Raw genomic sequence first — 27,050 nt, forward strand, 5'->3', positions numbered from 1 at the left:
TAATAGATTAAGTAAGTATTAACGAGACAAAACCAGTTGGCATCCCACCTTTCTTTTACAGGTTAATGAATTCCACAGCTTTGTGAACATCATCAATCCCAACACTGAACACAAGTCACCCACATGTCTTGAGAGATGTGACGCTTGCCAAGGGAGACAATAAAAGATCTGAAGATGCTGGACTCTCCCAGAGAAGAGGATATTCTGTCTCCCAGGGAATTGCCAAGAAAAAGCAGAGCTTTAATTTCTGACCTCCAATCACAAGAGTATCTTTAAAAAAACATGAATCTTGATGAAGTTATTTTAGCTTCCCAAATAAAAGTGTCATGAGTAAACCTTCAAGTACTGACTATTTCTGGTCCTGAGTTCCCACTAACTCAGAAGTGTTGATTAGGTGCCAGTGCAGTGCGAGCCCACAACCTAATCTATTTGCAAATTCAAAAGTGCATGCTTAAACTTCCTCTGCACATGTGTGGACTTTGCTTCTAAAACCCACATGAGTGATCCCAACGCTTTGATAAAAACAACAAAGAAGGAAAGGGAAAACCACTTATTGGTACTAAAGCCTTTACTGTAATAAACCAAATATATTTACAATTTATACAAATGTTTAACCTTCAACAAAAATACAAAAAAACATTTCACAAGATGCAAAACCAGGAAACAAGTTCATTGGAGACACCACTGCTCTACCAAGCACAGAAGGTGAGGGGAACTGCAAGGAACAGGAAGGTCACCTCGGCAGACCACACACACAGGAAGGAAGAGGCTCTGCCTACTCCCCTTGCCCCTCTGTCCACTCCGCCTTGGTGCTCCGTTTGGTCTAGGTAGATGGGGGACCTTCAGTGGATGGATTCGTCGCCTCCTCTTTGTAGACTCAAAGTAGTTTCGTGTCGAGGTTTGGAAACAGGTTTTCGTGGTTGTTTTTTTTTTTCCTTTTAAAGTTACAACTTTTCTATTTCTACAAATTCAAAACATTTTGGCCCGATTCAACTCTAAACGTTAAACCACATCATGTTTTCAGTAGATGACTTCGTAGACTGTAGCCTTCTTGTCCCCTGAGCCAGTGACGATGTACTTATCATCCACAGAGATGTCACAGCTCAGCACGGACGAGGACTCTTTGGACTGGAAGAGAAAACAGTGGGCGCAGGCTTAACGTGAACAGAGCTGCTCAGGGGCCCTGCTCCTCCCCGAGGTGCCTTCACTGCCGGAGTCATGGAGAATGCCCTGATCAAACGGTCATTCTGGGTAAGGAGCACTGGCTTACTTACCTGGAATATACTAGCTCCGTAGGGGGTCCGCCAAGCATTGAGGAGGTTGTCTTTGCCGGTACTTACAAACCACTTACCTAGAGTTAGCAAAGGAACATGGAGGTGAACACGATTAAAAATTCCTCCTATACTATTAGCCACCTGGACTTCATCAAACTCAGAGCATTTCTAATCATGAACTATCATGTCCAAGGGCTTGGCCTAGGACAGGAGGAGAGAGAGCAGGCTTTACATCGGGGCTCCACTGTGAGCCATCTGTGGTCTTGGGTTTTGTCTCAGCAGCAGCAGGGACCGTGTCAGCCCCACGAGCCACCGGATACACTTGGGACAGCATCACACCCAGCACACAGTGGGTCCTTAAATACTGACTCGATGAAGCTGCTGCCCTTTCAGTCCATTTCCTCACGATGAAATTGGGACTGGGGAGGATTAAATGACGAACTTAAGTAAAATGCCAGATAGAATGGGCTCAGTGACTAACAGCTACTCATCCCTCCACCCATCTCAAGAACAAATATTTGACCCCGTGTGCACTTCTTCCCTCTTGATTTTCACTGCAGAGTGTATAACAGTGTGGGGCAAGCTGAGTGTGCCCTTCTCTGATCCTAATTCCCTATGCTGCTCAGTCTCTTAAGAACTTCCAACGTGGCTGCCCCAGGCTTCTATAAATCCTGCCCCCTTTCAGAGTGGTAACGAATTGCCCTCCACCTCTGCTCCAGACTCCCCCGCCTAAGAAAAAAAAAAAAAAAATCTGTGTCAAAACCTTGTATTAGGCAACTGCATCCCTGCTGACTATTCTCACATTAGGAAAATAGGCTGAACGGATGTCACTATGCTCTGAGGGACATATTAAGACAATAGAATTACTGCATCCAGTTGCTCAGAGAACATTTTTTCCAGACATGATCTCTACTGTATTTTTTTTTTTAAGAAATATTTTCCATTGAGGCCATTGGTGTCCTCCAGTTTCCTTTCAGCTCAACTCACCACAATAAGCAAATTTTAAGGACAGCACACAGCTCTCATGGAGATGCAGCTGGTACTTGTCAGGCTTATTTACGTGAAGAACTTCCACATTGCTACTCTCCATGCCCACGGCCAGCCACTCCCCAGTTGGGCAGTATCCAAGGGAGAAGATCTGTAGGAAGCAGAACAGGCTCACTAGTGATTTTGCCCAATAAACCGAGAAATGAAATGGCAACCAGAAATGGGGGTAAAACAGCAAGGAGAGGGGGATGTAATCAGCAAACTCCAGACTGCAGTATAGTCCACAAGACAAGAGACCCAACACAGACCAGCCAAGTGTTAAACATCTTTATGAAAACAATCAGAAAGCTTGGAATACGTACATCACATGTGATGAAGTTATTTTTTTAAATTTTACGTATTTAAGTCATCTCTACCCCCAATGTGGGGCTTGAACTCACGACCCCGAGATCAAGAGCCACATGCTCTACGGACTGAGCCAGCCAGGTGCCCCCAAGAAATTATTCTTAAGAATAAGGACATCTGTGTGTGTATGTATGTTCTAGTGTGGTCCTTGTCTTTTGCAGATACTTAACTGGGATGCTTGTGGATGAAATAATACGATTTACTTTAAAATGATCCAGTGTTTGGGGGCAGGGATGATACAGGAGATAGGTCATGGGTTCGCAACTGTAAAGCTCAGTGATGGGCAAGTGGAGTTTACTGGACACTTCTCTGTACTTCCATGTATGCTAGGGCGTTCTCTGCACTCATGTATATTTGAAATTTTCCATAAAAAGTTTTTTTTTTTTTTTGAAAAAAGGCAGACCAAAAACAGTACCCTAGCTTATACTGGGAAAAGGGCTGGAATGAGGAAGACTCTAAGAAACTCCACAAAAGATTAACAAGGACATGAAATTGAGTAATATGCATAGCTGTATGCAAGTAATGATCAAAAGAACAATTCCACCCACAGAAGACATGTAAAATGGCACCATCTTTCCCCAAAACAAGTCTAGATTCAGACACTTGACATCTAACTCATCTCCACAATCCACAAAGTTGCCATTTCATATCATTTCAAACCTCCATCAATCTAGTCAGCCACGAGTCCATTTTCCCAGGGATGAATAAGAAAATGGGCATCCGCAGAGACACCACCGCATTTTTTTTTTAAGCCCCCTAATGCAAGGGAAATGAATTAACTTTCAGGGCTTGGTGATTTTTTCTCGACTCCTCGTGATAACCCTGCCTATTTTTCAAGCTCTCTTTATATGTGAATCAAATAATCATCTCTCACCCCCACGCTGGACGGTGGGAATATGTTCCAACAGGTCAAACTGTAGGCTCTTCACTGAATAAGTTCCTTCAGTGGACTCGTACATAAATAAAACTAATAGGTCTTCACCGATAGGGTTTTAGAAACCACTCTAAGCATTTCAGGGATGCTGTCTGTCTGTGGGGGTTGTTTTTGTTTGTTTTAAATCAGCGTCTCAGAGTCAAGGCTGGTCTATCTGCCTTGTTCTTACTATGGTGGGGTGTGAAGGAGGAAGAAGGATGCCACACGCAGACCACATCAGAGATTGCCGGGGGGCAGGGAGTGGGGAGCCCGTCACCTGGGAGGTAAAGTCATGCTGCTGCAGCTGCCGCCCCTCGCGCAGGTCCCAGGACCTGACCGTGTTGTCCAGGCCGCCCGTCCAGAGCTTGGTGCCGTCGTTAGAAATGTCAATACAGCTGGCCCCGTCTGTGTGGCCCTGGAATTGCCTGATAAAACAAACCAGATTGAATAATGATTTCCTGCCCAAGCTCAAGGTAAACACTGTTGTGTTGTTAGCTTTGGACTCGGTGTGCGTGTGTCATCTCTTCAGTGTCTGCTGATGTGCAAGATCACACTAACCTTCCCCCGAGGAGGGAATAGCACCTGCAGATTTTCCTTTTCTTTTTTCGTCGTCCAAGTGCTAAAGACGTGGAATGCCATTTTAGGTCATCACATGGGAGGAGTAAAATACACTCTTATAGCTCTTCTTACAAATCTGTCTGGAAGGGAAAATTCCTCCCAGGTCTGGAAAAGTGTTTGAGTGTTGAAGGCGGGGGGGGGGGGGGGGGGGGGGTGGCGGGGGAGGACAAACACACAGAATCCCAGGTATATTCTGTAAAGAAAGATATAGGCCTGCATCACGACATTACGAGCTCAGGGTCCAGAAGCACTTACTTTTCCACGAGTGAATCCACACAGCAATGCCCTTCATGGCAACAAAGCATGAGCTCACATATTTACTCAACCTTGCTTTCTGTATTAGAAAGACCCCTGCATTAGGAAATCTGGACTCCCAGAGACAAAGGGTCATGCTGGCCTCCTGATTCAGGGGCCAGCATGAGACAAAGCTAATTGCTGAGGCTGACCCATGGGCACCTCAGCGGGGACCCTGCCTTGAAGCTGACCCTAAGGTTGTTCTCTTAAAGGGAACTCTTGTGCTTTAGTCAAAAAACACTACCAAAACCAACCAACCAATAGGGACTTGCAGAGTGCCGATGCTCTGCCAGACCAAAGGCGGGGGGTTTGCTGAGGGACAGGCCAAGGTGAGCCACTGCAGGGCTGGTGATTTGTGGATCTGGACCTGGTTTTGCATGCCAAGAGGGAGCCAGCAGGGACGTGACCAGAACAGGCCCAGTCACTATGGTGAACCAGGAGGGATTCATTAGAGTGGCTTGGGAATTTCAACACCCAACGTTTCTACGTCTGTCCTTCCTCTAGGTCCCCCTCACCTTATTGTTCCCGCAGAACTCCAAACTTTTAAACTGAGCTTAGAATTTAAAGAGCGTGTAAGACCAGACAAAAGCACCCCTTGCCATGAATTCTGAGACAAGAACTATCACTTCAAAAACTGTTCCTCCAAAAGCTATTCTGAATGTCCATCTTGGTTCTCTCTCCTGCACGCACCCAACTGTCCCCACCCCATCCCAGGCACACGTACCCCAACCAGCCCCACTTCCCTCCAAGACTCCCCATAGGTCATGCGGGACTACTGAAGTCCCAGATTCATCTTTTGAAAGTTCTGCTATCCCTTCCCTCAGACTGCTCTGGAAACCCAATGACCTCTCTGCATTTCACCTCTGCCTTCTCTAGAACTCATGAAATACTCCTTGACTACAAATGCCTTTCTCTGTGGACTTCAGGCACCTGGTGGATGTTCCTCCATCCCTCTGTCCACAAATCTCAGCGCTACTCTTAGGCTCCCAGAAGGTAGGTTTAGACCACGCAGGGTCTCAGTAAATACTGAGATACTCAGCATACTCCATGCCACCCTCTCATACAGAGTAGCCGTTAGCCACATGTGGCCAACCCAAAGTGGGCAAGACATTCATAAAAGCACTACCCCATTATATCCAGCAGGTGTTTACTCCCGGGGGCCCGCACAGAGCAGGGGTTCGGAGCACAGACATGAGAACAGCATGCCTGCACCCCATCACATCTCCCCCACACCCGACTGTGTGAGCCAGGCAGGCAGACTTAACCTTTCTGTGCCTCAGGTTCCTCACCTATAAAACTGGGACAATAGCAGTGCAGACGTTATAAGGATTAAATGGATTAATATTTGAAAAGCCCTTAGCATTAAAATTTTAAAAGTGCTATTTATTCAGATTTCTTTAAAAAAAGAAAAAAAAGAATAGAAAAAACAGCAAACACTGGCCAGGCTGAAAGTCTGAAGGGGCTGTCAGCTCTGGCTACGTGTGTCCATTGTGATCATTCTGAGCTGCCCAGCACATGACAAGAGAAAAATAATGGTCACGGCATCAGTCACACACAGGGACAGAGCCCGCCTCAGTGACACTGACTGGATTCCTATGGAGGAGGTTTGGAGGGAGATGAAGCTGCTATAATGACTTCGAAAGTCCATCCATTCGCTCTGGCACATGGACCCAAAGCATCAAAGGAGCCCTACTAAATCATCCACCAGCCTAACACCACACCATAAATGAAGAGCGTTTCTGAGCAAAGAAAACAGGGAACGAAAAAGCAGAATACACACCAGGTTTCCCTGGGATGTTTGACTAGTGCTGCCCTTTGTAAAGACTTTTCTGTAACATCTCTGGTGTGGACTCTTGATTTCAGCAGAGGGAAGGCACTGGCCAGAGCCAAGGACAGACACAGAGGTGGCAGGACTGCGGCTGTCACTGCAGTTAAGAGGACAGATTGCAGGAAGCCGGGCTCATTCCTAGGGTGGAATGACCCGTGGACGGCACTGATTTAGTAATTGGGAAACATGCATACTTTAAAACCATTTTGTGGGCAAAGTTCATGGAATCTCCTTTTAAAAAATATTTGTTTATTTATTTATTTGACAGAGAGAGCACGTGCTCACAAGCAGGGGGAGTGGCAGGCAGAAGGAGAGGGAGAGGGAGAGGGAGAGGGAGAAGCAGGCTTCCCGCTGAACAGGGAGTCCAACTCAGGGCTCGATCCCAAGACCCTGGGATCCTAACCTGAGCCAAAGGCAGACGCTTAACTGACTAAGCCACCCGGGCGCCCCTGGAATCTCCTCTTCTAATGTCCTTTTGTTGATTTTCTTTTACCCTTTATCACTTGGCTCCTGTTTACAGAAACAAGGTTCTAGCCAAAGCCAAAAGCACCTAGTGTTAAGGACTGTCCGTACCTCTAGGTAATCCATGGTATGTATATGTTAGGAATATATTTTGAACAAGTCTGGCATCTGTAAGTGGCTGAAGAATGGGGATGTTGGGGAGGTAAACAGAAAGTGTGGGAGACACCCCACACTTTGTCTAAGCCTGGCACACAGGAGGCTCTTCACATGGGCTGAGAGCCTGGGTGCAGCCCAAGAAGCAGGAGGTCTTCAGGCCCAGGTACCCAAGGAGGGAACCCCCACCCTAGAAAACCACAGCTGCTCACCTCACCAGCGTCTGGTTGTGCAGGTCCCAGACGGCAATGTTACCATCACTGCAGCATGAGAAGCAGACCTTGGAGTCGGGGCTGATGGCCAGGGCATAGCACGCGGGGGCCGAGGACGTCAGCTCTGCCTTGATGCGCGGGGTCGGAGCCGCCAGGTCCCAGATGGACAGAGTACTGGCCTCCCCTCCCACGATGAGGGTGCAGCCATCAGGGAGCAATTTGCAGGAACGGATGTAGTTATCCCTGTTCTGTGAAATAAACATAATTCAATTGCTATGATGCATGACCAAGCAGTAACAATACCATGCTAACTGCTATCTTGGTTTTTGACTTGAAAAAGTGGTATTTCGTGGACACCAGCAAAGCAAGAGGTCTGTAGCAAAGATTGGGTTCCAATTGTAACTGTCCCCTTTGAAACAGTCAACAAAACAAACTCCGAGGCTCACTCGGGCATGTGCAAACACTTAGATGGAACTTTTCCATCTAAGACATCCAGTTTCCTGCTGAGTAGAAAGAACTGAAATGATCAGCGGATGTGAGGTAGGTGTGCACGTATTTCTCTGTGAAGAAACCACTTTTCAAAGCTAGTTTATAAATCTCTGACCTCATCACCCACCCTTATTTACTATTTGGAAAGTGCAGACCTGCTGCCTACGTTCTGGTTTTCATTACTCTTAAATCTCTATCTAAGGCTTGTGCTGAATCTTCATTAGCCACGTGGCTCCTTATTAGGACTTTAACAGAGCTGCTTTCTCAAGGGGTAACACAGTTGCTGCCATATTCAAGCCTCTCAGTCCAAAGAAATTGATAAAAGAGGGCATCTCTCTATCAAAACCAGCACATATTAAAAAAGGAAGGTGGGAGGGGAGCTTGGGTGGCTCAGTCAGTTAAGCATCCAACTCTTGATTTCGGCTGAGGTAATGATCACGGGTCATGGGCCCCGTGCTGGGTGTGGGGCCTGCTGAAATCTCTCTCCCTCTCCCTCTGCCCCTACCTCTGAAAAAGAAAAAGAAAAAAAAAAAAAAAAAAAAAGGAAGGTGGGACCTAAAATGACCCTTCCCTCCCTGACGGAAATAACTGCTATCCTTCAACCCAAATAGACAGAACTGAAGTTTTCGCTATGCTTTGACCATGGCCTATTATTCAAAGACGAGAAAAAACTTTAAGCACATAAATCTCAAAAAAGGTGATGAGTGTCACAAAATATGCCTACTATTATAGAATGTCAGCCTATGTTGAAGCACACTGAAATTTCATCAATGGAGATCTTTTAAAGTTATGTGATTAAAAAGTAAATCAGTAACTCCTCAAAAAAAAAAAAAAAAACAAAAGGCTTTCGTATCTCAAAAACACCACTGTTCTTTTTGAAACCTCTGGCTCCCGAATCCTCAGCAGTGGCTGGGCAGGCAGTGGGTAAACCGCACCACCGGCCGCGGCAAAGCCTAGGCGTGCCACATATCAGGGGCACTGTGGCCCTGATTCTGCGTCAGGCCAGTGGTATGTGGGTTATAAATTCTGGGGTCACAGTTTATAGAGATCAGAACATGTCCCAACATGTGCTATGATCCTGAAAAATGCAAAACGGTATTCTCCTACTGTGGGAGCAGGCGGATTAGGGTACTCCAGGAAAGCATTCTCCCCATTCCCGTTTTGCAGGCGGCCGTCCCCCGTTTTTATGCAGTGTGGTCTATTAACCTTTCCTGAAGTTCAGGTAATAAAACCCAGCCAGCCCTCCCAGGTCTCCCTGAAAACACAGACCTTGTTCAGAATGCTTTTTTATGCCACGTTATCAAATGTTTACTATTCAGTATTTATCCGAAGGCTGCAGGGAAATTAAAAGTTGGGTGGATTGCAGAGCTCAGAGTCCAGGCCTCGCTGTGCTTTCATTCATTAAATGGGAAACCCCCTTTTGAATATACATTCAAACAAGGACAGCTTCTGTAAACTACCGTACAATGTTTTTTAAAAGAAATCCATCAACTCTGGGATTTAACCACCGAAAGAGCAACAAATGAAACGTTCACATTTCAGGGAGAGGGGTGGGGGAGCTAACTAGCTAACACAGGAAACAGAAAGGGCTTCCATTTCCTCATAATGGGAATAAAACCCAGGCCCAAACAGCCATTTCCTTATTGAGTCTCCAGGGACACATTACCCTCATGCACCAGTTCCTGTTCACTCACCAGACAGTCGAGCTGAGAGACGGGGCTCTTGTTGCCGGGGTGGCTGATGTCCCAGACCTTGACGCAGCCCTTCCCGCCCGTGTACACGTGTCTCGTGGGGTTGCTGATGGTCACGGCGCACACCACCTCCCCGTGGTTCAGGGTGTTGATCTGGCGCGCGTGCCGGGGGATTCCGGGTCCGATGAGGGCGTCGGGGGGGAAAGGGACAGGCTGCATCTGACCGTCTGCAGTAACGTGGAAGGAGTATGCACTTTTGGAGAGGGGGACGGTTGGAGAGAAAGACAGGAGAGGAGACAGAGAAAACATTTATCATAAAGCAGCTGATCATTAGCTCAGCAGTATCTATGAGGAAGACAAAGAAGGGAACGATTCTCCTTAGGATTTTCTTGAGATCAATAGAAGCTGAAGTATTTACCGAAGGAGCAAATTTAAAATACATAATAACGGAAGCCTAGGGTGTACCAAAAGACAGGTATATTGAACTATATTTTTTAAGTATTTAACGATTTTTCAATTGTGTCTAACCATTCCATAAAGCATTCCTTCCAATCCCATATAAAGTGCTAACTACGCTTCCAAATTAACATAAAATACCTCCTTCCATGTACCTTGTATAATTGTATGATTTCTTAGCATAATTTTAAATGATTATTTTTTATGCTTCAGATGAAGCCCTTAAGAACTCGTATTACATTTCACACAGTGAACAGTGTATTTCAACACTGACAAACAAAAACAGTTTCCTCAATGCACCAGTTTCAGGCTTGAATTTACTCTCTTTTGCATAATCAAGAGAAAATAATAAAAGATTCTCTTACATCAAATAGCTTGATGATAGATTTCAAGTTTTCTCCTCAACAATCTCCCCGTCTCCTTTGGCCATGAACCCCAGTTTTATCTAAGGCAGAAAAGCTACTCTTTGCTTCGCCACGTTCCCACCACTGAGATGTACGTGGCTCAACATACATGCGCTGCTGGGTGGCACTAAGCTCATAACCTGAAAGAAAGGGGCCCTGGGGGGGGATACAGAAGCTCTCTGTACCTTTGGCTCAATTTTGCTATGAACCTAGAACTGCTCTAAAAAGTAAAGTTTATTAATTAAAAGAAAAGGAATTTTAAAAGAGGAGGAGCATCGGGGTTCCTGCCTGCCCTCTTTTCTTACTCCTTCCTACTGCCTTAACTATGAACAAGGTGCCGTGGAGCTCCACCAGCCCTTGGGGGCCACAAGCTGACTCTGAAGATGGAAATCAATTGCTGAAGGAAGTGGAACACAAACGATGCAGAGCCCTGCTGACAGCCGGTATCTTTTTACGGGAGAGAGAAATAAACTTTTATGTTACTTCAAGCTATTGTTTTCCTCCTGTGTTCAATACGAACAAACCTAATCCTAGGACATTCTTGTTTCCACCCCAAAATCTTAAAGCATATTGTATGCTTTTAAGATCTAATGATTTAAAACCCAAGCACTAATATATCACAGGCATTATAAAACATGCACAAAAGAAAAGATACTTTTAGAGGGTGGAAGATGCAGAAATGCTAATATCCACCCCCAACATCCAAACGGATGGAATTATGCACTTTGAAGACCACTGCTTTCACTTTCTTCCTATCTGAAGCCAACACTAGGCATTCTAGAAGTTCAACATGAAGCCTTTTCTATAGGTCTGCATACATAAATGAAGTATGTAGAGTTTCCTCCTGTCCGTGACCCACTGGGATAAATCCGTCTGGGCCCTTTATGGAACTTGTCATTGGCACCTTGCCGTCCCTTTACAGATCTAAAGACCATGGGTATTAACACAGAACTCAAATTTTCATGTTAATGCTAACTCAAATTTTGTAAAATAACTTAGCATGCACAAAACTGAAAACTGAAACAGGGTTATCAGATTTCCAACCTGCTCGCACATAAAACCTACATACTTCCCTAAGCTTGAGAAGAAAATATATGCTGTTGTTTTCACTCTATGAAAGCAAAATACCAAATACATGAAGGCTTGAGAAAGAACTTCCCCTTCTCCCAACCAAACGACACGATCTTAGAAATATGCTATTTCCTGACAAACTGGTTCCAATAACTAATATTACATGGCTAGCTGGACCAAAACCTTAACATTCCTCTTAATTTGAATCATTGAGCACACATAATGGGAACTCTACAGAATGTACTAGAAAATTAATATACAAAACAACTATAGCTCAAAGCCCTTACATCAAAACAAGCCACTAAATCCCTTATTTTTTTATCCAACAGTATCCTTTGGTGTCTTTAGTTAACATATCAAGCCCACATGGTATTTTAATACATGCGCATTGAACCTATGCCATTTATTATGGGATATTCGGAGTTGGGATCAAATGGCATTGTACTGCCCTTGAAGATGGGACGAGAAGAGCTGGAGTTTAACTCTATTCATGTTCTAGAAGAATTCCTCAAGGTCCAGGAGCAATTATGTGACCCCCTAAGCTGGGTCTGAAAATGACAAACAATGAACTAGGTAAAGCTGGAGAAATGACCAGAGTGTTTACATGAAACAATCAAACGGAACGTATTTGGTTAGAACAGTGGTTGACATGGGGGGAGAACCTGCCTCTTAAAGCTTTCTTTAAGAGAATAACGACACACGTGAAAGTCCGTTTCTTTGTCTGCCATAAATCAAGGTGGGCACCTCCAGGGAGGCAAACTCTCCATCAGGTACCCTTTTAGCAATTCTGGATTTTTAGGAGAAGAAAATTTTACCTTGCTTCAATTGGAAACCCTCTTGTTACTGAGTTCAGTGTTACTGAGTTCAATGTTCCAGGTTAAAACAGACGCACAAAGTGTAGACAAGAGCTGCATGCTCCTTTTTGGAAGACACCCGCCTCCCTCCCAGGTGTCTTCTTCTTTAAACCACACAGGAGGTCTGTGATCATCATACTGAGGCAAATTTAAAATTGATTCACAGAGCAGTGAACTGCTGCCAGAAGCTGGGCACATTTCTGGGTCCCCGGGGAAATGCACAGGGATGTTAATACATCAGTCACAGGGGGCCTCGCAGGAAGCCGGTGCCGCCTGCGGTGCTGGAGAGCCTGATCAAATGAACAAACCAGAACGACAGAAAGGGCTGATGGGTCTCAAAGAGGGATCAACTGGAAGGAAAAATCAGGGGAGCAGACAAGAGTCTGGAATTACTCACCTACAGGAACACAAGACACAGCATATCGATGAGAAAAGGCCACGCTGCTGACGTATCATGACGACGTTAAATACATCCCAGAAGGAAACTTAGATTCTCTACTTATTGAAGAGCCAGGAAAAGTAAAATCAACCAGGAAGGGGAATTTATAAACACATAGTGAGGATTTATAAATATCTCCCAAGCCTGAATTCAGAAAGAGGTCAGCCACCAAAGAATGCATACGGAAGGACTGGATTTATAGAATTTCAAACACAGGCAGAATTCATCTGTGATGTTAACCCAGAGGGAGGGTTCCCCTCAGCTACTGGAGAGGACACAAGAAGGGCTTCTTCAGTACTTTTGGTGCAAAGTCACTTAGTTATACACACACCATTCATGCACTTTTCTGTATGTCTGTCTCAATTTTAAAAGTTTTTATTTGTTTGTTCAAGAAAAAGTCGAGAGGGCTCCTGACTGATGATCAAGTGGACCAGGTCCACAGCTAAGTCAAGAGCCCAGACTCGCGTGTTACATGTATGGGAGATGCCAGGCTCGCCGGCCTAACTGTGGCCATCCTTCCCGGCCTCACTACCTGTAGCCTGTAACGTGTCTGTTCCTGATCCACAAGACAGAAATACAACCAAGTATAAGGGATGCAGGGGTTGCTCTAAGGGTGAGAAGAGCTGCAAAACCATTAAACAATGAACACCGTGCTCCACACCGGCAGGGCCCTCAGAGAATGGGAGCATCGGTATCAAACACCCATGACTTTAAAAGAGGAGAGTGAGGGTATGCTCAATCAAGGGCTCTTTTATCAACCAGTGGGCCAGCGTGAGGACCAGAAATGCAGAAAGGGAGGAAGGTGCAGGGTGGGAGTCAGGAAAGCACATGGCAACGATGAGGCAAAGGAAATCCATAGATCCTGAAGAGCAAGAGTGGAGAGACAGCCCCTGGCAAAGAGGAGAAGACATGTAGCCAGGACTGTGGCACACTGTGAGGCAGAAAGAATGAGCTCCTGCTGCCCTCGTTAGTGGCCACACTGCTGGGGCCACCCACTGCACCCACGAAAGCCTCAGAGAACTGAGCCCCTGCCCCAACCCAGCTTTCTGCACAAGCACCTGCTGATCAGGATCTAATTCCGAAATCTGGTTGGAGAACTGAAAAGAATAAAACCCCCTGAACAGCAGAGATGTAAAAAACTGAATGAAGTCAAACGCCTTCGGAGCTGAGGCCGCTTCCTTTATTGGGCACACAGCAGAGGGGAAGGAACTCAAAGGAAGGAGTCCCCACCAGGAAGCCTCTCGGGGACAGCAGCAAGCTGGAAAACAAGACCGCGCTTTGGAGAAGTAGGTTGTTTTTTTTCCTAGCTCTGCTGCTAATAAAACTATGCTGTGTTCTGCGGCCAAAGGAAAACAGGTGTTTACATAGTCGTTGGTTTGCTGGAAATAGACAGGAACGGCAACAGCGGGATCCGGTAAACAGTGATGAAGAACCACGGCCCCCAGAGATCATCGTTGCGGCCAAGACCCCGCCGCCTGTGGACTTGGCATTCTCGACGGGGAAGCTCCGGCTGTCGGAACAAGTATCAAAAATCCAGTCATGTCAGAAACCCTCACGCGCTCTTTGGGGCTCGCCAAGTCCTTCATGATGTATTATGGCTGGGCCTCAGTTCATGTGACCGTCCTGTATCTGAAACTCCCTGCCACGTGGGACAATGGGCCAGTCCCCTAAAATACCGCACACTGTCACATCTCCAAGTTGTGCACAAACTGTTCCCTCTGGCCTAGAATAGCGCCGCCTCCCTCCTAAGTGCTCGTCACTTGCTCTCCTCCTCAGTCGGCCACAACCTTCCCAGGCAGGATTCTTTTCCAGGGTCCTGTCTCTTCCTATAAATCTCGGCTATGGCACGTATCACACTGTGGACTGCCACACGTGTTTACACTTCTCGTTCATTGTTTTTCCCACTGCAGAGTTCTTCAGAGACAGGTGGCCTGACTTCGCCAGCCAACATACGGCTGGATCTCAACACCCCAAGTCATTCATCGCTACCCTACTCGCTTAGAAGTCGAGGCACGGAAGGTCGCTCTGGCAAGGAGAGTAAGCTACAAGAGAGTGAGGGTCCTCTAGCCACCTGGGTTATGCCAGCCAACTGTCCCCCAGAAATTTCCAGTCGTCCTACCAAATGTCACAAAAAGACAGTATCAACATTCCCAAGGGGGGAATGCGGTCCCTAGGGAGATGATTTGGACTGAAACAAAAGGCAATGAAAGCAACCACAGTGATGGAGTGAAATCCATGGCCCTTCCCCAAGTCAGCAGAGCCCAGTGGAAGCGGGACCCTTCCAGAAGCTGCCACAGGTCACAGGCAAAAATCGCGATCCCGCACCTGGCAGCTGAAAAGCATACCGTAGAGTAAAAAAAAAAAAAAAAAAGGAGACACAGATTAGAGGTTCAGCTAGTCACTAATAAGATGTGGGGGCCATAGGTAACTTACCTATACCTTGTGCCTCATGTCCCTATATTTATAACACGCCCTGAGAAAACTTACCCACTAAACACGACTGAGGAGGTGCGGTGTAAATGAGGTTGCGTGGGAAGGTACTTCCAGAAAAGCATGACACACAACATAGATTCAACCTCTGGTTCTCGCATCAGGAGGTAGCTCACTATCCCTCATTATGTGGAGACGAGAAGCAATAGTACAGGACAGGGTCACTGGGCCACTGGGCTAGTAAGTGGAGGGGCCAGGATTCAAGTTCAGGACATCCAGGGCAGGCCCACCACAAAAGGAGAGCTCTTAATCTTCACCCTAGCTTCACACTGGCACTAACTTGGACATTATCGCCTCGAGAGGGAAAATGCGTGCCCATCAGATGGAGACAGGTAGCCTACACGAGAGAAATCTTCTTGTCAATGTCATCGGGGCACTTCATTATAGAGTCCTGGCCCCGGAGGCTTGGAGGGCTTGGGGCACCTGGGTCATCCAAAGGTATATGAGAATGATGTAATTTACGACTGTGGAGGATACCCTTGGCCTCAAGAGCTAGGATAATGAAGGTGATGGCGGGGGGACCAGGGTGTGAGGTCATAAGGAAATCAGAGCCATATTATTCTAAGATTTCAGGAAAAGAAAATAGGTCCTTGGGAATACGATTCATCTATTTATGGTAAAATCTCCTTCACTGCTGATATAACAAGCTTTACCTTTAACATTTCATAAGGTCTGCATATCTAACCCATAACATCTATAAAACACAGGATTTTTCCAGTTTGGCGTCCCAGGATCCTTCCAAACAGCAAATATGCAGATGAGGGCACAATTCCTATCCTATTTGGAAGAGAGCATATCTACAGGAATAGAGGGCTTTAGTAACAATTAAATTACAAGGTGAGAATTTAAAGCATTAAGATGGGAGACTCTGTATTTGTTTCCTTATTTATGACCTTAACATAGGACTATTCCCATTTTTTTGAAAAGGCAAACGCAAAACCTCTTAAAATGGACATGAAAAAGATGAGAAAAGAAATGGGAGATGGTCTAGTTGATAATCTAGGAGGTTCTCCAGCAAAGTTAACATTTATGACTTTGAATTCTAGGCCCTACTTCCTCTACCAACTAAATGTTTGAAAATCTGTGGGGAACCTGGGTGGCTCAGTCGGTCAAGTGTCCACCTTTGGCTCAGGTCATGATCTGGGGTTCTGGGATAAAGTCCTGCATCAGGCTCTCTGCTCACCAGGAAATCTGCCTCTCCCTCTCCCCTGGCTTGTGCTGTCTCTCTCATAAATAAATAAAATTAAAAAAAAAATAAATGTTTGAAAACATGTAAATGTGCTGGGTAAAAACAAGGCTCCCATGCAGGACAAAGACGCGAACCAAGAGATTCCTGGATGAAAAGGAAGACAAAGAAAAGTTTAAAATACAGCCCTTTCAAAGCTCAATTCGAAAATTCTAGCAAAGGAACCAACCACTACAGGCAACCAAGAATCATGTGAGCAAGAAAGAAACAAAGCACACTTACATCTGATAAACTGAAAGGCATCTCTGAGAAGGGGAAGAGGGAGAGAGAGATGTGCAGGGAGGTCAGCTCTCTAGTAGCTACACGTAATTCACATCAAAATAAAGGGCCTTCCAGGCGCCTGGGTGGTTCAGTTGGTTAAGCGACTGCCTTTGGCTCAGGTCATGATCCCAGAGTCCCGGGATCTAGTCCCGCATTGGGCTCCTTGCTCAGCGGGGAGTCTGCTTCTCCCTCTGACCCTACCCCCTCTTGTGCTCTCTCTTTCTCTCTCTCAAATAAATAAAATAAAATCTTCAGAAAAAATAAATAAAGGGCCTTCCATTTCAATATAATCTCAAGTAATTAGCTACACATTCCCAGAAGACCAAAGAGTAGAAAAACAGAAATTAAACCCAAACCCAAATGTGATAACGAGGCATAAAACAAGCATGTTACTTTTGGCGTTTAATAGACCAAAAAACACCCAAATACCATAACCAGTGAAAAGAGGGCCGAATTAATTTCCAAATCCACTAAATAAGCCGGCTGTGGATTCTAGACATGGTCCACAGAGGAACCAGAAGCAAGATCAGGACTGGAAAATGGGGTGGGGGATCGGGGCAAGGGCTGGCCATGGAAATGTCTCCTCGGCTGGAAGCCGGGGTAGCCTCTCCCCACTGCTGCAAAACATGTTTTCCTAAGAAGCAATTTTACCCCATATGTAGTTAAGATTTTCTTTTCTCTTTAGGTTCCAACTCCAAAAAGGTACTTTAAAGATTTATTTAAACACTAAACGAGTGGGTGTAAGATTTTTCAATTACATGTCTAGCATTAAAACACAGGGTGAAGGAACCTGGAATGAAGCTGGATCTTAAGCCAAGCTATTATTAGTCTGAGTTACTACTGACCTCTAGGTGCTACTACACGAGGCAGGTAGGGCACAGCCTCCATGCATGGATGGAGAGGAAAGCGGTCCTTTGGAGCCAAAACGCCGTTTTGGGGGAAGGGTGGTGTGAGGCACAGCAAAGAGATGTTGACCTAACTAAACCAGAATTTCTCTTACCAGGGATCTCCACAAGACTCGGGGGAACACATTTCCTAAAACTAAAAGTGAGTTCAAGTGAAGCTGACCAAACAATACCAATTAAATCTTGCCTCGAGGGTTTCAAAACAGTCGGGGTTACCTCTTACAAATCAGCAGTGCTGAACTCTAAAACCACAGATGCAAAATGTGAATCTCTTTTACAAAGGATGAGTCACAGTCTTACACAATCCCAGACTCATTTCCCACCTACTCAATGCACCAAATATTTGTTTACTGGGTATTTGTGCTCAAGGGGACAGAGGGACTTCAAAGCTTCAGTTCTCATAGGGAAGAAGCAGGTAGAGATCTGACATGGGCACATGACGGTCACTCAAAGCCAAGGCGTGCAAGGGGTCACAAGATGTTACAAGGTGCTCCTGGAGAGGGATCACATTTCATAAGGCATCAGTGAAAGCTTCGTGTTAATAAGGTGGCAACAGAAATGGTCTCTGAAGGACAAAAAGTCTTCGCACAGAAAGAAGGGACACTGCTCCAGCTAGGAGGAGGAAAGGCTCTCAGAGAATGGAAGGTTCTCTCTTTCGGCCCATGCACAAGATGCAAAGAACATGTGACATGAGGCCAGAAAAGCAGGTGGGGGTAAAAGTACTAGAGGGGCCTTGAATGCCCCATCACCAGTTTATGTGCAACTGCTGAAGATCTCTGAGCAAGAAAGGAACCTAATCAGGTAAGCACTTTATAAAGGGGAAAACTTATCTAGGATCTTACTGACAAAAGTCATTAGGAATTAAGTGAGGATTTCAACAATGAAGAAAACTGGTGAAATGTCACTTAAACAAGGAAGAATCACAGGCTAAAGTTTGTGCACAGATGTCAGAGAGAATGAGGATGACGCCTTTAACAAAGATAGAGAAGTCAGGAGAGACAGGTGTGGGGGTGAAGGAGACAAGGAAAATGACCAGGTTGGTTGGGAAACCCTACTGAGTTCCTACATCATTTTAACACCACCACCCAAGTACAAAATAGTGGCAACAGGAGTCACCTTACTCTATTCTATTTTGATAAAAACAAAACAACACAAAAACCAACAATGTAAGGCCACAGGGCCTTTGCATATGCTCCTTCCTTCTCCCCTATGGGATTAAAACAGCTCAGAAACACTTCTTCCTTGAAGCCTGCCACGTGCTTTTACAGAACAGCGTTTCTCTTGGTCATAGCTCTTCTCTCAATTACAATTATGCATTCAATTTTGTGATTAGTTGATTAATGTGGTCTCTCCATCACTAGGCTGTGAGCTTCCAATAGGGTCCTTTAGGCCTGTGCAGCAGGTTTCAATTAAATCAGTGGGAGAGGACAAGAGGGAGGTGACTGTTAGATTTTAGTGAGCAGATGGTGCAGGAACCTGAAATCACATCCCACAAGATAGGGCTGAAGCAACGGACATATTCAGCCAGAAGAGAAGCCTCGTGGCAAGATGGTGGTCTCAAAATATCTGAAGAGCTGCCATGAGGATGATGTATGAGTGGTGTGCTGTGTGGTCTCAAGGGGTAGGAAAGAACCAGGATCGATGGATAAAGGTTCCAGGGAGACAGATCTCAGCTCGAGGGCTGGAACAGTTTTCACACAGCCAGGAAAAGTGGCTTGCTCCAGGAACCACCAGCAAGGCCCGGTTACCAGCCACACGTGGGCAGAAGCACACAGCCACTTGGTGAGGCGATCATGGGACACTTGAACCACAGATGAGCATTCACACTAGAGGCACTGTCAAGGTCCCTCCAGCCCCACTGGAACTCTCCTGGCTCTGCCACTCAGAAGCAACTCATCCATTGGCACAGGAATCCCTCAAGCTCCCATGTGCTGGGATCATGTGGCAGGCTGTCCCCTCTACCTGCAATGGTCCAAATTTTCTGCCCTCTTTGCTCTGTGGGTTTGTTCCTCCTGCGCATGCTTAGCTTTCAGTGTATCCTCCTCACCCCGAGGAAGCCCTTCCCATCCTAACCATCAAGACTCTACATGTTTGCCTAGCCCCCACTGCTCTGCCTTCAGGGTGCCTCACAAACGTACTGCAGCATTTGTCCCTCTCATGTTTCCACATCGGGAGGCCCCCCAAAGGTGGGGAAGATGAACATTCTCTTTCCCGGAGCCTGCCCAGCACCTGGCACAAAGCCTGACACACAGTTCTCGCACAAATGTCCGAGAGTAACCATCCATCGCCCTACCCAAATATTATTTCGATTGGTATTTGTCAGAGGATGATACAAACCTTTACACCTCGCTCACCCTTACCCTGGCCATGTTGGTTTGTCACCATTTCTCTTAAGTGCCTCAGACCAAAGCTGTTCGAAGTGTGGTCTGCAAACATTTGCTACCGTCCACACGGAAATCAGCTCACTCAGGGATAGGAAGTGTTGAAAACAGTTATACAGCAACTCGACAGAGTCAACTGATGACAGCTGACTCTTGTAATAAAAAACTGGGACTGGGGCGCCTGGGTGGCTCAGTCGGGTAAGCGTCTGCCTTCGGCTCGGGTCCTGATCCCAGGCTCCTGGGATGCAGCCCCTAGTCAGGTTCCCTGCTCAGTGGGGAGCCTGCTTTTCCCTCTGCCCCTCCTCCTGCTCTCTCTCTCAAATAAATAAAATCTTAAAAAACAAACAAACAAAAAACAACTGGGACTTATACTGTGTATCTTTCTTCCCCTATTCATCTGTATTTGTCTGTTACAAGAGTACCAATCTGGGTCATGTTGGGAAAAAAACTGGTCGTCATAGAAGCTTTGAGAAGCACTGCTTCAGGGACTATTACTTTACTCAACAATGAGGACAGGAAGCCCTCTCATACTAATTAATGGATTAAAACAAAGGAATAGAATGTATAGCCCAGATCCCAGAGACAATGGTGAACTCCATTTTTCCCCTCCGATATTAACTCAATCTTCCTCACATAACATGGCTCCCCTCAAACTTAAAAGAGAATCCTAAAGAATGTATTTTCACTGTTTTGGAAGGCAGTGACCACTCCGATCCAGAGACTTACCCTCATACGTGACTCTCACAACTTTGCTGCCTTGCCCACTGTCATTGTCCCTGAGCATGTTGTGCCCTAGCTTAACAGAGATGTGAACACAAAGAAATCCAAGGTGCTCACAGCCAAAGGATGAGTATTTTGGCTCTACTAAGCATGGCAACAGTATTATCATTCAGAGAAGGCTTCAACTTTGTGTCTAATTGCATTATTCACACACACACACACAAACTGTAAAGAGCTAGGTCTGATTAATGGTCCTCTGCACCTTCAAGACCATCACGATAGATCATAGCTCGTCCCACCCCACCCCACCTGCCTCACCCGTCCCATTTAGGGTGCGGTCTTGGCAGCCAGACATACCCCCACACCTCTGACTCTTGAAACTGGCTTTCCCTAATGGTCAGTTAAACTTGGCATTATTTGCTTATTATTTCCCTGAAGATTCATCAGTTACTATTAATTATTGACTCTCATCCCATGACTCATTTGCCCTCTATCCACTCACCAGTCTGTAGAACACACAACAGCTACGTTGCCAGAGACCACGGATAAGAAATACCCACTGAGGGCGGAGCAAGATGGCAGAGGAGTAGGAGACCTGGATTTCGTATGGTCTCAGGAATTCAGCTGGATAGGGATCAAACCATTCTGAACACCTACGAGCTCAACAGGAGATCGAAAAGAATAGTAACAACTCTCTGAACAGAGAAGCGACCACTTACTGGAAGGTAGGACGTGCGGAGAAGTAAATCCGAGGCAATATTCGGGAGGCTATACGGCGGGGGAGGGGGCCTCCGTGGGCCGCTTCTGGCAAGTGCTAGAGCCGCGGAGCACAAAATCGGAACTTTTAGAAGTCGGCTCCGCTGAGGGACGTTGCTCCAGTGGCTAAGCGGGGGGTGGAACCCTCGTGGCACAGTGTGGTCTCAGGACACTCGGGGTCACAGAAAGACCGGGGGAGCCTGAGTGCGGCAGAGCTTCCAGGGATCCTAGCGGGGAAGCCGGCTGCAGAGACGGAGCCGAGGCGCGGGCTCTCAGCTCGGGGTTGCCATAAACCGTGATCCGTGGCACAGTTGGGCCACTGCTCCTCCAGCAGGGACCCAACAAGCGGCAGATCCGGGGAGACTCCCCTTCCTCCCCCAGGAGGAGCGGCAGGAAAGCGCACCGCAGGGATCTGCTGGGTTTGGAGACTCCACACAGGGTCGGGTGCCAGAGATAGAAATGCTCGGTCACAGGCCGGGTGAGCACGGAGTGCGGCCAGAGACCGGGGACATGGGAGTGACTGACTGCTTTTCTCTGGGGGCGCACTGAGGAGCGGGGCCCCAAGTTCTCAGCTCCTCCGGGCGGAGATTGGGAGGCCACCATTTTCACTCTCGTCCTCCAAAGCTGTACCGAGAGCTTGCAGGGAACAAAAGCTGCCGAGAGCAAATCCGAGCAGATTACTTAGCCCGGCCCCTGGCAAGGGCGGGGCAATTCCCCCCCCCCCTCACCACCACCACGGGAACCACAGCAACAGGCCCCTCCCCCAGAAGATCAGCACGAACAGCCAGCAAGCCAAGACCAAGTTTACCGATCAATGAGAACGGGAGAACTCCAGCGCTAGGGGAATACTGCACGTAGAATTCATGGCTTTTTTACAATGAATCATTAGTTTTTAAAAGTTAATTTTTTTCACTGTTTTTTTTTTAATTTTTCTTTTTCCCTTTTTCAACCAACATCTTATCAATCCCTTTTTGAAAAAAAAATTTTTATTTTTCATTTTTAGAGTCATATTCTATCCCTTCATAGTAGATACCCTTATTTTTGGCATATACATATAAGTTGTTCTCTCTTTAAAATTTTGAGATACAGTTTCTTCTAACAGATCAAAATATACCCTAAATCACTAGTGTATGGCTTTGTTCTAGTCTCCTGCCTGATCACATTCTCAGCCTTTCTCTTTCCTTTGTAAAAAATCTTTCTTTTTTCAAACAACTTATTAATTCCTTTTATAAAATCTTTTATAATTTTCATCTTTACACTCATCTGCCATCCCTTCATTGTATCAACCCTTATTTTGTACATATGTAAGTCTTTCTTTCTTTAAAATTTTAGGAGGCACTTTCTTCTAACAGACCAAAATACACCCAAAATCTAGTGTGTGGCACTGATCTATGCACCAGCCTGATCATATTTGATCATATTCTGTTTTTTTTTTGTTCTGTTTTTGTTTGTTTTTATCCTTTTTTTTTTTCTCGTTTTTCTTTCTTTCCCTTTCTTTTCCCCTGGTTTCAGGTCTTTTCAGATTTGTTTAGAGTATATTTGCTGGGGACATTGTTAACCTGTTAGCATTTTGTTCTCTCATTCATCTGTTCTCCTCTGGACAAAATGACAAGATGGAAAAAATCACCTCAGCAAAAAGAAAAAGAGGTAGTACCGTCTGCCAGGGACCTACTCAATACGGACATTGGTACGATGTTGGACCTAGAGTTCAGAATCATGATTTTAAAGATACTAGCTGGGCTTGAAGAAATCATGGAAGTTAATAGAGAAACCCTTCCTGGAGAAATAAAAGAACTAAAATCTACTAACCAAATCGAAATCAAAAAGACTATTAATGAAGTGCAATCAAAAATGGGGGCACAAACTGCTAGGATAAATGAGGCAGAAGAGAGAATCAGCGATATAGAAGACCAAATGATGGAAAACAAAGAAGCTGAGAAAAAGAGAGAAAAACAACTACTGGATCACGAGGGCAGAATTTGAGAGATAAGCGATATGATAAGACAAAACAACATTAGAATAATTGGGATCCCAGAAGAAGAAGAAAGAGAGAGAGGGGCAGAAGGTATATTGGAGCAAATTATAGCAGAGAACTTCCCTGATGTGGGGAAGGAAACAGGCATCAAAATCCAGGAGGCACAGAGAACCCCTCTCAAAATCAATAAAAATAGGTCAACACCCCGACATCTAATAGTAAAACTTACGAGTCTCAGAGACAAAGAGAAAATCTTGAAAGCAGCTTGGGAGAAGAGATATGTAACCTACAATGGTAGAAACGTTAGACTGGCAACAGACCTATCCACAGAGACCTGGCAGGCCAGAAAGGACTGGCATGATATCTTCAGAGCACTAAACGAGAAAAATATGCAGCCAAGAATACTATATCCAGCTAGGCTGTCATTGGAAATAGAAAGAGAGATAAAAAGCTTCCAGGACAAACAAAAACTAAAGGAATTTGCAAAGACGAAACCGGCCCTACAAGAAATATTGAAAGGGGTCCTCTAAGCAAAGAGAGAGCCTAAAAGCACCACAGATCAGAAAGGAAGACAGACAATATAGAGTAACAGTCCCCTTATAGGCAATACAATGGCACTAAATTCCTATCTTTCAATACTTACCCTGAATGTAAATGGGCTAAATGCCCCAATCAAAAGACACAGGCTATCAGATTGGATTAAGAAACAAGACCCATCCATATGCTGTATGCAAGAGACTCATTTTAGACCAAAGACACGCCCAGATTGAAAGTGAGGGGGTGGAAAACCATTTACCATGCTCATGGACACCAAAAGAAAGCTGGGGTGGCAATCCTGATATCAGACAATTTAGATTTTAAACCAAAGACTATAATAAGAGATAAGGAAGGACACTATATCCTACTTACAGGGTCTATCCAACAAGAAGATCTAACAATTGTAAATATCTATGCCCTTAACATGGGAGCAGCCAATTATATAAGGCAATTAATAACAAAAGCAAAGAAACACATCGACAACAGTACAATAATGGTGGGGGACTTTAACACCCCCCCTCAATGAAATGGACAAATCATCTAAGCAAAAGATCAACAAGGAAATAAAGACTTTAAATGACACACTGGACCAAATGGACCTAACAGATCTATTCAGAATACTCCATCCCAAAGCAACAGAAGAGACATTCTTCTCTAGTGCCCATGGATCATTCTCCAGAATACATCACATCCTAGGTCACAAATCAGGTCTCAACCAGTACCAAAAGCCTGGGATCATTCCCTGCATATTTTCAGACCACAGTGCTTTGAAACTAGAACTCAACCACAAGAGGAAAGTCGGAAAGAACTCAAATACATGGAGGCTAAAGAGTATCCTACTAAAGAATGAATGGGTCAACCAGGAAATTAAAAAAGAATTAAAAAAATTCCTGGAAACCAATGAAAATGAAAACACAACTGTTCAAAATCCTTGGGATGCAGCAAAGGCAGTCCTAAGAGGAAAGTATATAGCAATACAAGCCTTTCTCAAGAAACAAGAAAGGTCTCAAATATACAACCTAACCCTACACCTAAAGGAGCTAGAGAAAAACAGCAAATAAAGCCTAAACCCAGGGCGCCTGGGTGGCTCAGTTGGTTAAGCGACTGCCTTCGGCTCAGGTCATGGTCCTGGAGTCCCAGGATCGAGTCCCACATCAGGCTCCTTGCTCAGCAGGGAGTCTGCTTCTCCCTCTGACCCTCTTCCCTCTCGTGCTCTCTATCTCTCATTCTCTCTCTCTCAAATAAATAAAATCTTAAAAAAAAAAAAGCCTAAACCCAGCAGGAGAAGAGAAATAATAAAGATCAGAGCAGAAATCAATGAAATAGAAACCAAAAGAACAGAACAGATCAACGAAACTAGGAGCTGTTTCTTTGAAAGAATTAACAAGATTGATAAACCCCTGGCCAGACTGATCCAAAAGAAAAGAGAAATGACACAAATCAACAAAATCATGAATGAAAGAGGGGAGACCACAACCAACACCGAAGACATACAAACAATTATAAACAACATATTATGAGCAACTCTATGCCAGCAAATTAGATAACCTGGAAGAAATGGATGCATTCCTAGAGATGTATCAACTACCAAAATTGAACCAGGAAGAAATACAAAACCTAAACAGACCTATAACCACTAAGGAAATTGCAGCAGTCATCAAAAATCTCCCAACACACAAACGCCCAGGGCCAGATGGCTTCCAAGGGGAATTCTACCAAACATTTCAAGAAGAATTAATACCTACTCTCCTGAAACTGTTCCAAAAAAGAGAAATGGAAGGAAAACTTCCAAACTCATTTTATGAGGCCACCATTACCTTGATCCCAAAACCAGACAAAGACCCCATCAAAAAGGAGAATTATAGACCAATATCCTTGATGAACATGGATGCAAAAATTCTCACCAAAATACTAGCCAAAAGGATCCAACAGTACATTAAAAGGGTTATTCAGGGTACCTGGGTGGCTCAGTTGGTTAAGTGACTGCCTTCGGCTCAGGTCATGATCCCGGAGTCCTGGGATCGAGTCCCACATCAGGCTCCCAGCTCAGCAGGGAGCCTGCTTCTCCCTCTGACCTTCTCCCCTCTCATGCTGTCTCTCTCTCTCTCAAATAAATAAATAAAATCTTTAAAAATAAATAAATAAATAAAAGCGTTATTCCATGACCGAGTGGGATTTATCCCTGGGCTGCAAGGTTGTTTCAACATCTGCAAATCAATCAACATGATACAATACATTAATTAAAGAAAGAACAAGAATCATATGATCCTCTCCATAGATGCAGAAAAAGCATTTGACAAAGTACAGCATCCTTTCTTGATCAAAACTCTTCAGAGTATAGGGATAGAGGGTACATACCTCAATATCATAAAAGCCATCTCTGAAAAACCTACAGCAAATATCATTCTCAATGGGGAAAAGCTGAGAGCTTTCCCCCTAAGGTCAGGAACACGGCAGGGATGTCCACTATCACCACTGCTATTCAACATAGTAGTAGAAGTCCTAGCCACAGCAATCAGACAAAAAGAAAAATAAAAAAAAAAAAGAAAGAAAGAAAGAAATGCATCCAAATTGGCAAAGAAGTCAAACTCTCACTGTTTGCATATGATATGATACTTTATGTGGAAAACCCAAAAGACTCCACCCCAAAACTGGTAGAACTCATACAGGAATTCAGTAAAGTGGTAGGATATAAAATCAATGCACATAAATCAGTGGCATTCCCATACACCAACAACAAGACAGATGAAAGAGAAATTAGGGAGTCGATCCCATTTACAGTTGCACCCAAAACCCTAAGATACGTAGGAATAAATCTAACCAAAGAGGCAAAGGATCTGTACTCAGAAAACTATGAAATACTCATGAAAGAAACTGAAGACGACACAAAGAAATGGAAAAACGTTCCATGCTCATGGATTGGAAGAACAAATACTGTGAAGATGTCAATGCTACCTAGAGCAAGCTACACATCCAATGCAATCCCCATCAAAATACCATCCACTTTTTTCAAAGAAATGGAACAAATAATCCTAAAATTTGTATGGAACCAGAAAAGACCCCGAATAGCCAGAGGAATGTTGAAAAAGAAAAGCAAAGCTGGCGGCATAACAATTCGGGACTTCCAGCTCTATTACAAAGCTGTCATCATCAAGACCGTATGCTACTGGCACAAAAACAGACACATAGATCAATGGAACAGAATAGAGAGCCCAGAAATGGACCCTCA

General features: G+C 45.0%; 1 protein-coding gene across 3 annotated transcripts in view; it reads right to left on the minus strand.

Annotated features, from left to right (window-relative positions):
* Positions 1-569: 569 nt before the first annotated feature.
* The window catches only part of LOC114201431 (transducin-like enhancer protein 1), a 94,704-nt gene continuing 68,223 nt past the window's right edge, over positions 570-27,050 (minus strand). For all 3 annotated transcript variants that reach the window (XM_028094103.2, XM_028094102.2, XM_028094101.2), the window contains 6 exons: positions 9,330-9,579; positions 7,147-7,394; positions 3,857-4,004; positions 2,262-2,412; positions 1,275-1,351; positions 570-1,128 (listed from right to left, as the gene is read on the minus strand). In XM_028094103.2, the coding sequence (XP_027949904.1) occupies positions 1,021-1,128; positions 1,275-1,351; positions 2,262-2,412; positions 3,857-4,004; positions 7,147-7,394; positions 9,330-9,579 (982 nt within the window). In that variant the 3' untranslated portion in view covers positions 570-1,020. The remainder of the gene's footprint in view (positions 1,129-1,274; positions 1,352-2,261; positions 2,413-3,856; positions 4,005-7,146; positions 7,395-9,329; positions 9,580-27,050) is intronic.

Source organism: Eumetopias jubatus, unplaced genomic scaffold (assembly GCF_037043125.1).
Source record: "Eumetopias jubatus isolate StellerSeaLion01/CBP00866 unplaced genomic scaffold, mEumJub1_p1.0 scaffold_15, whole genome shotgun sequence".
In the NCBI taxonomy this organism is placed as follows: Eukaryota; Metazoa; Chordata; class Mammalia; order Carnivora; family Otariidae; genus Eumetopias; species Eumetopias jubatus.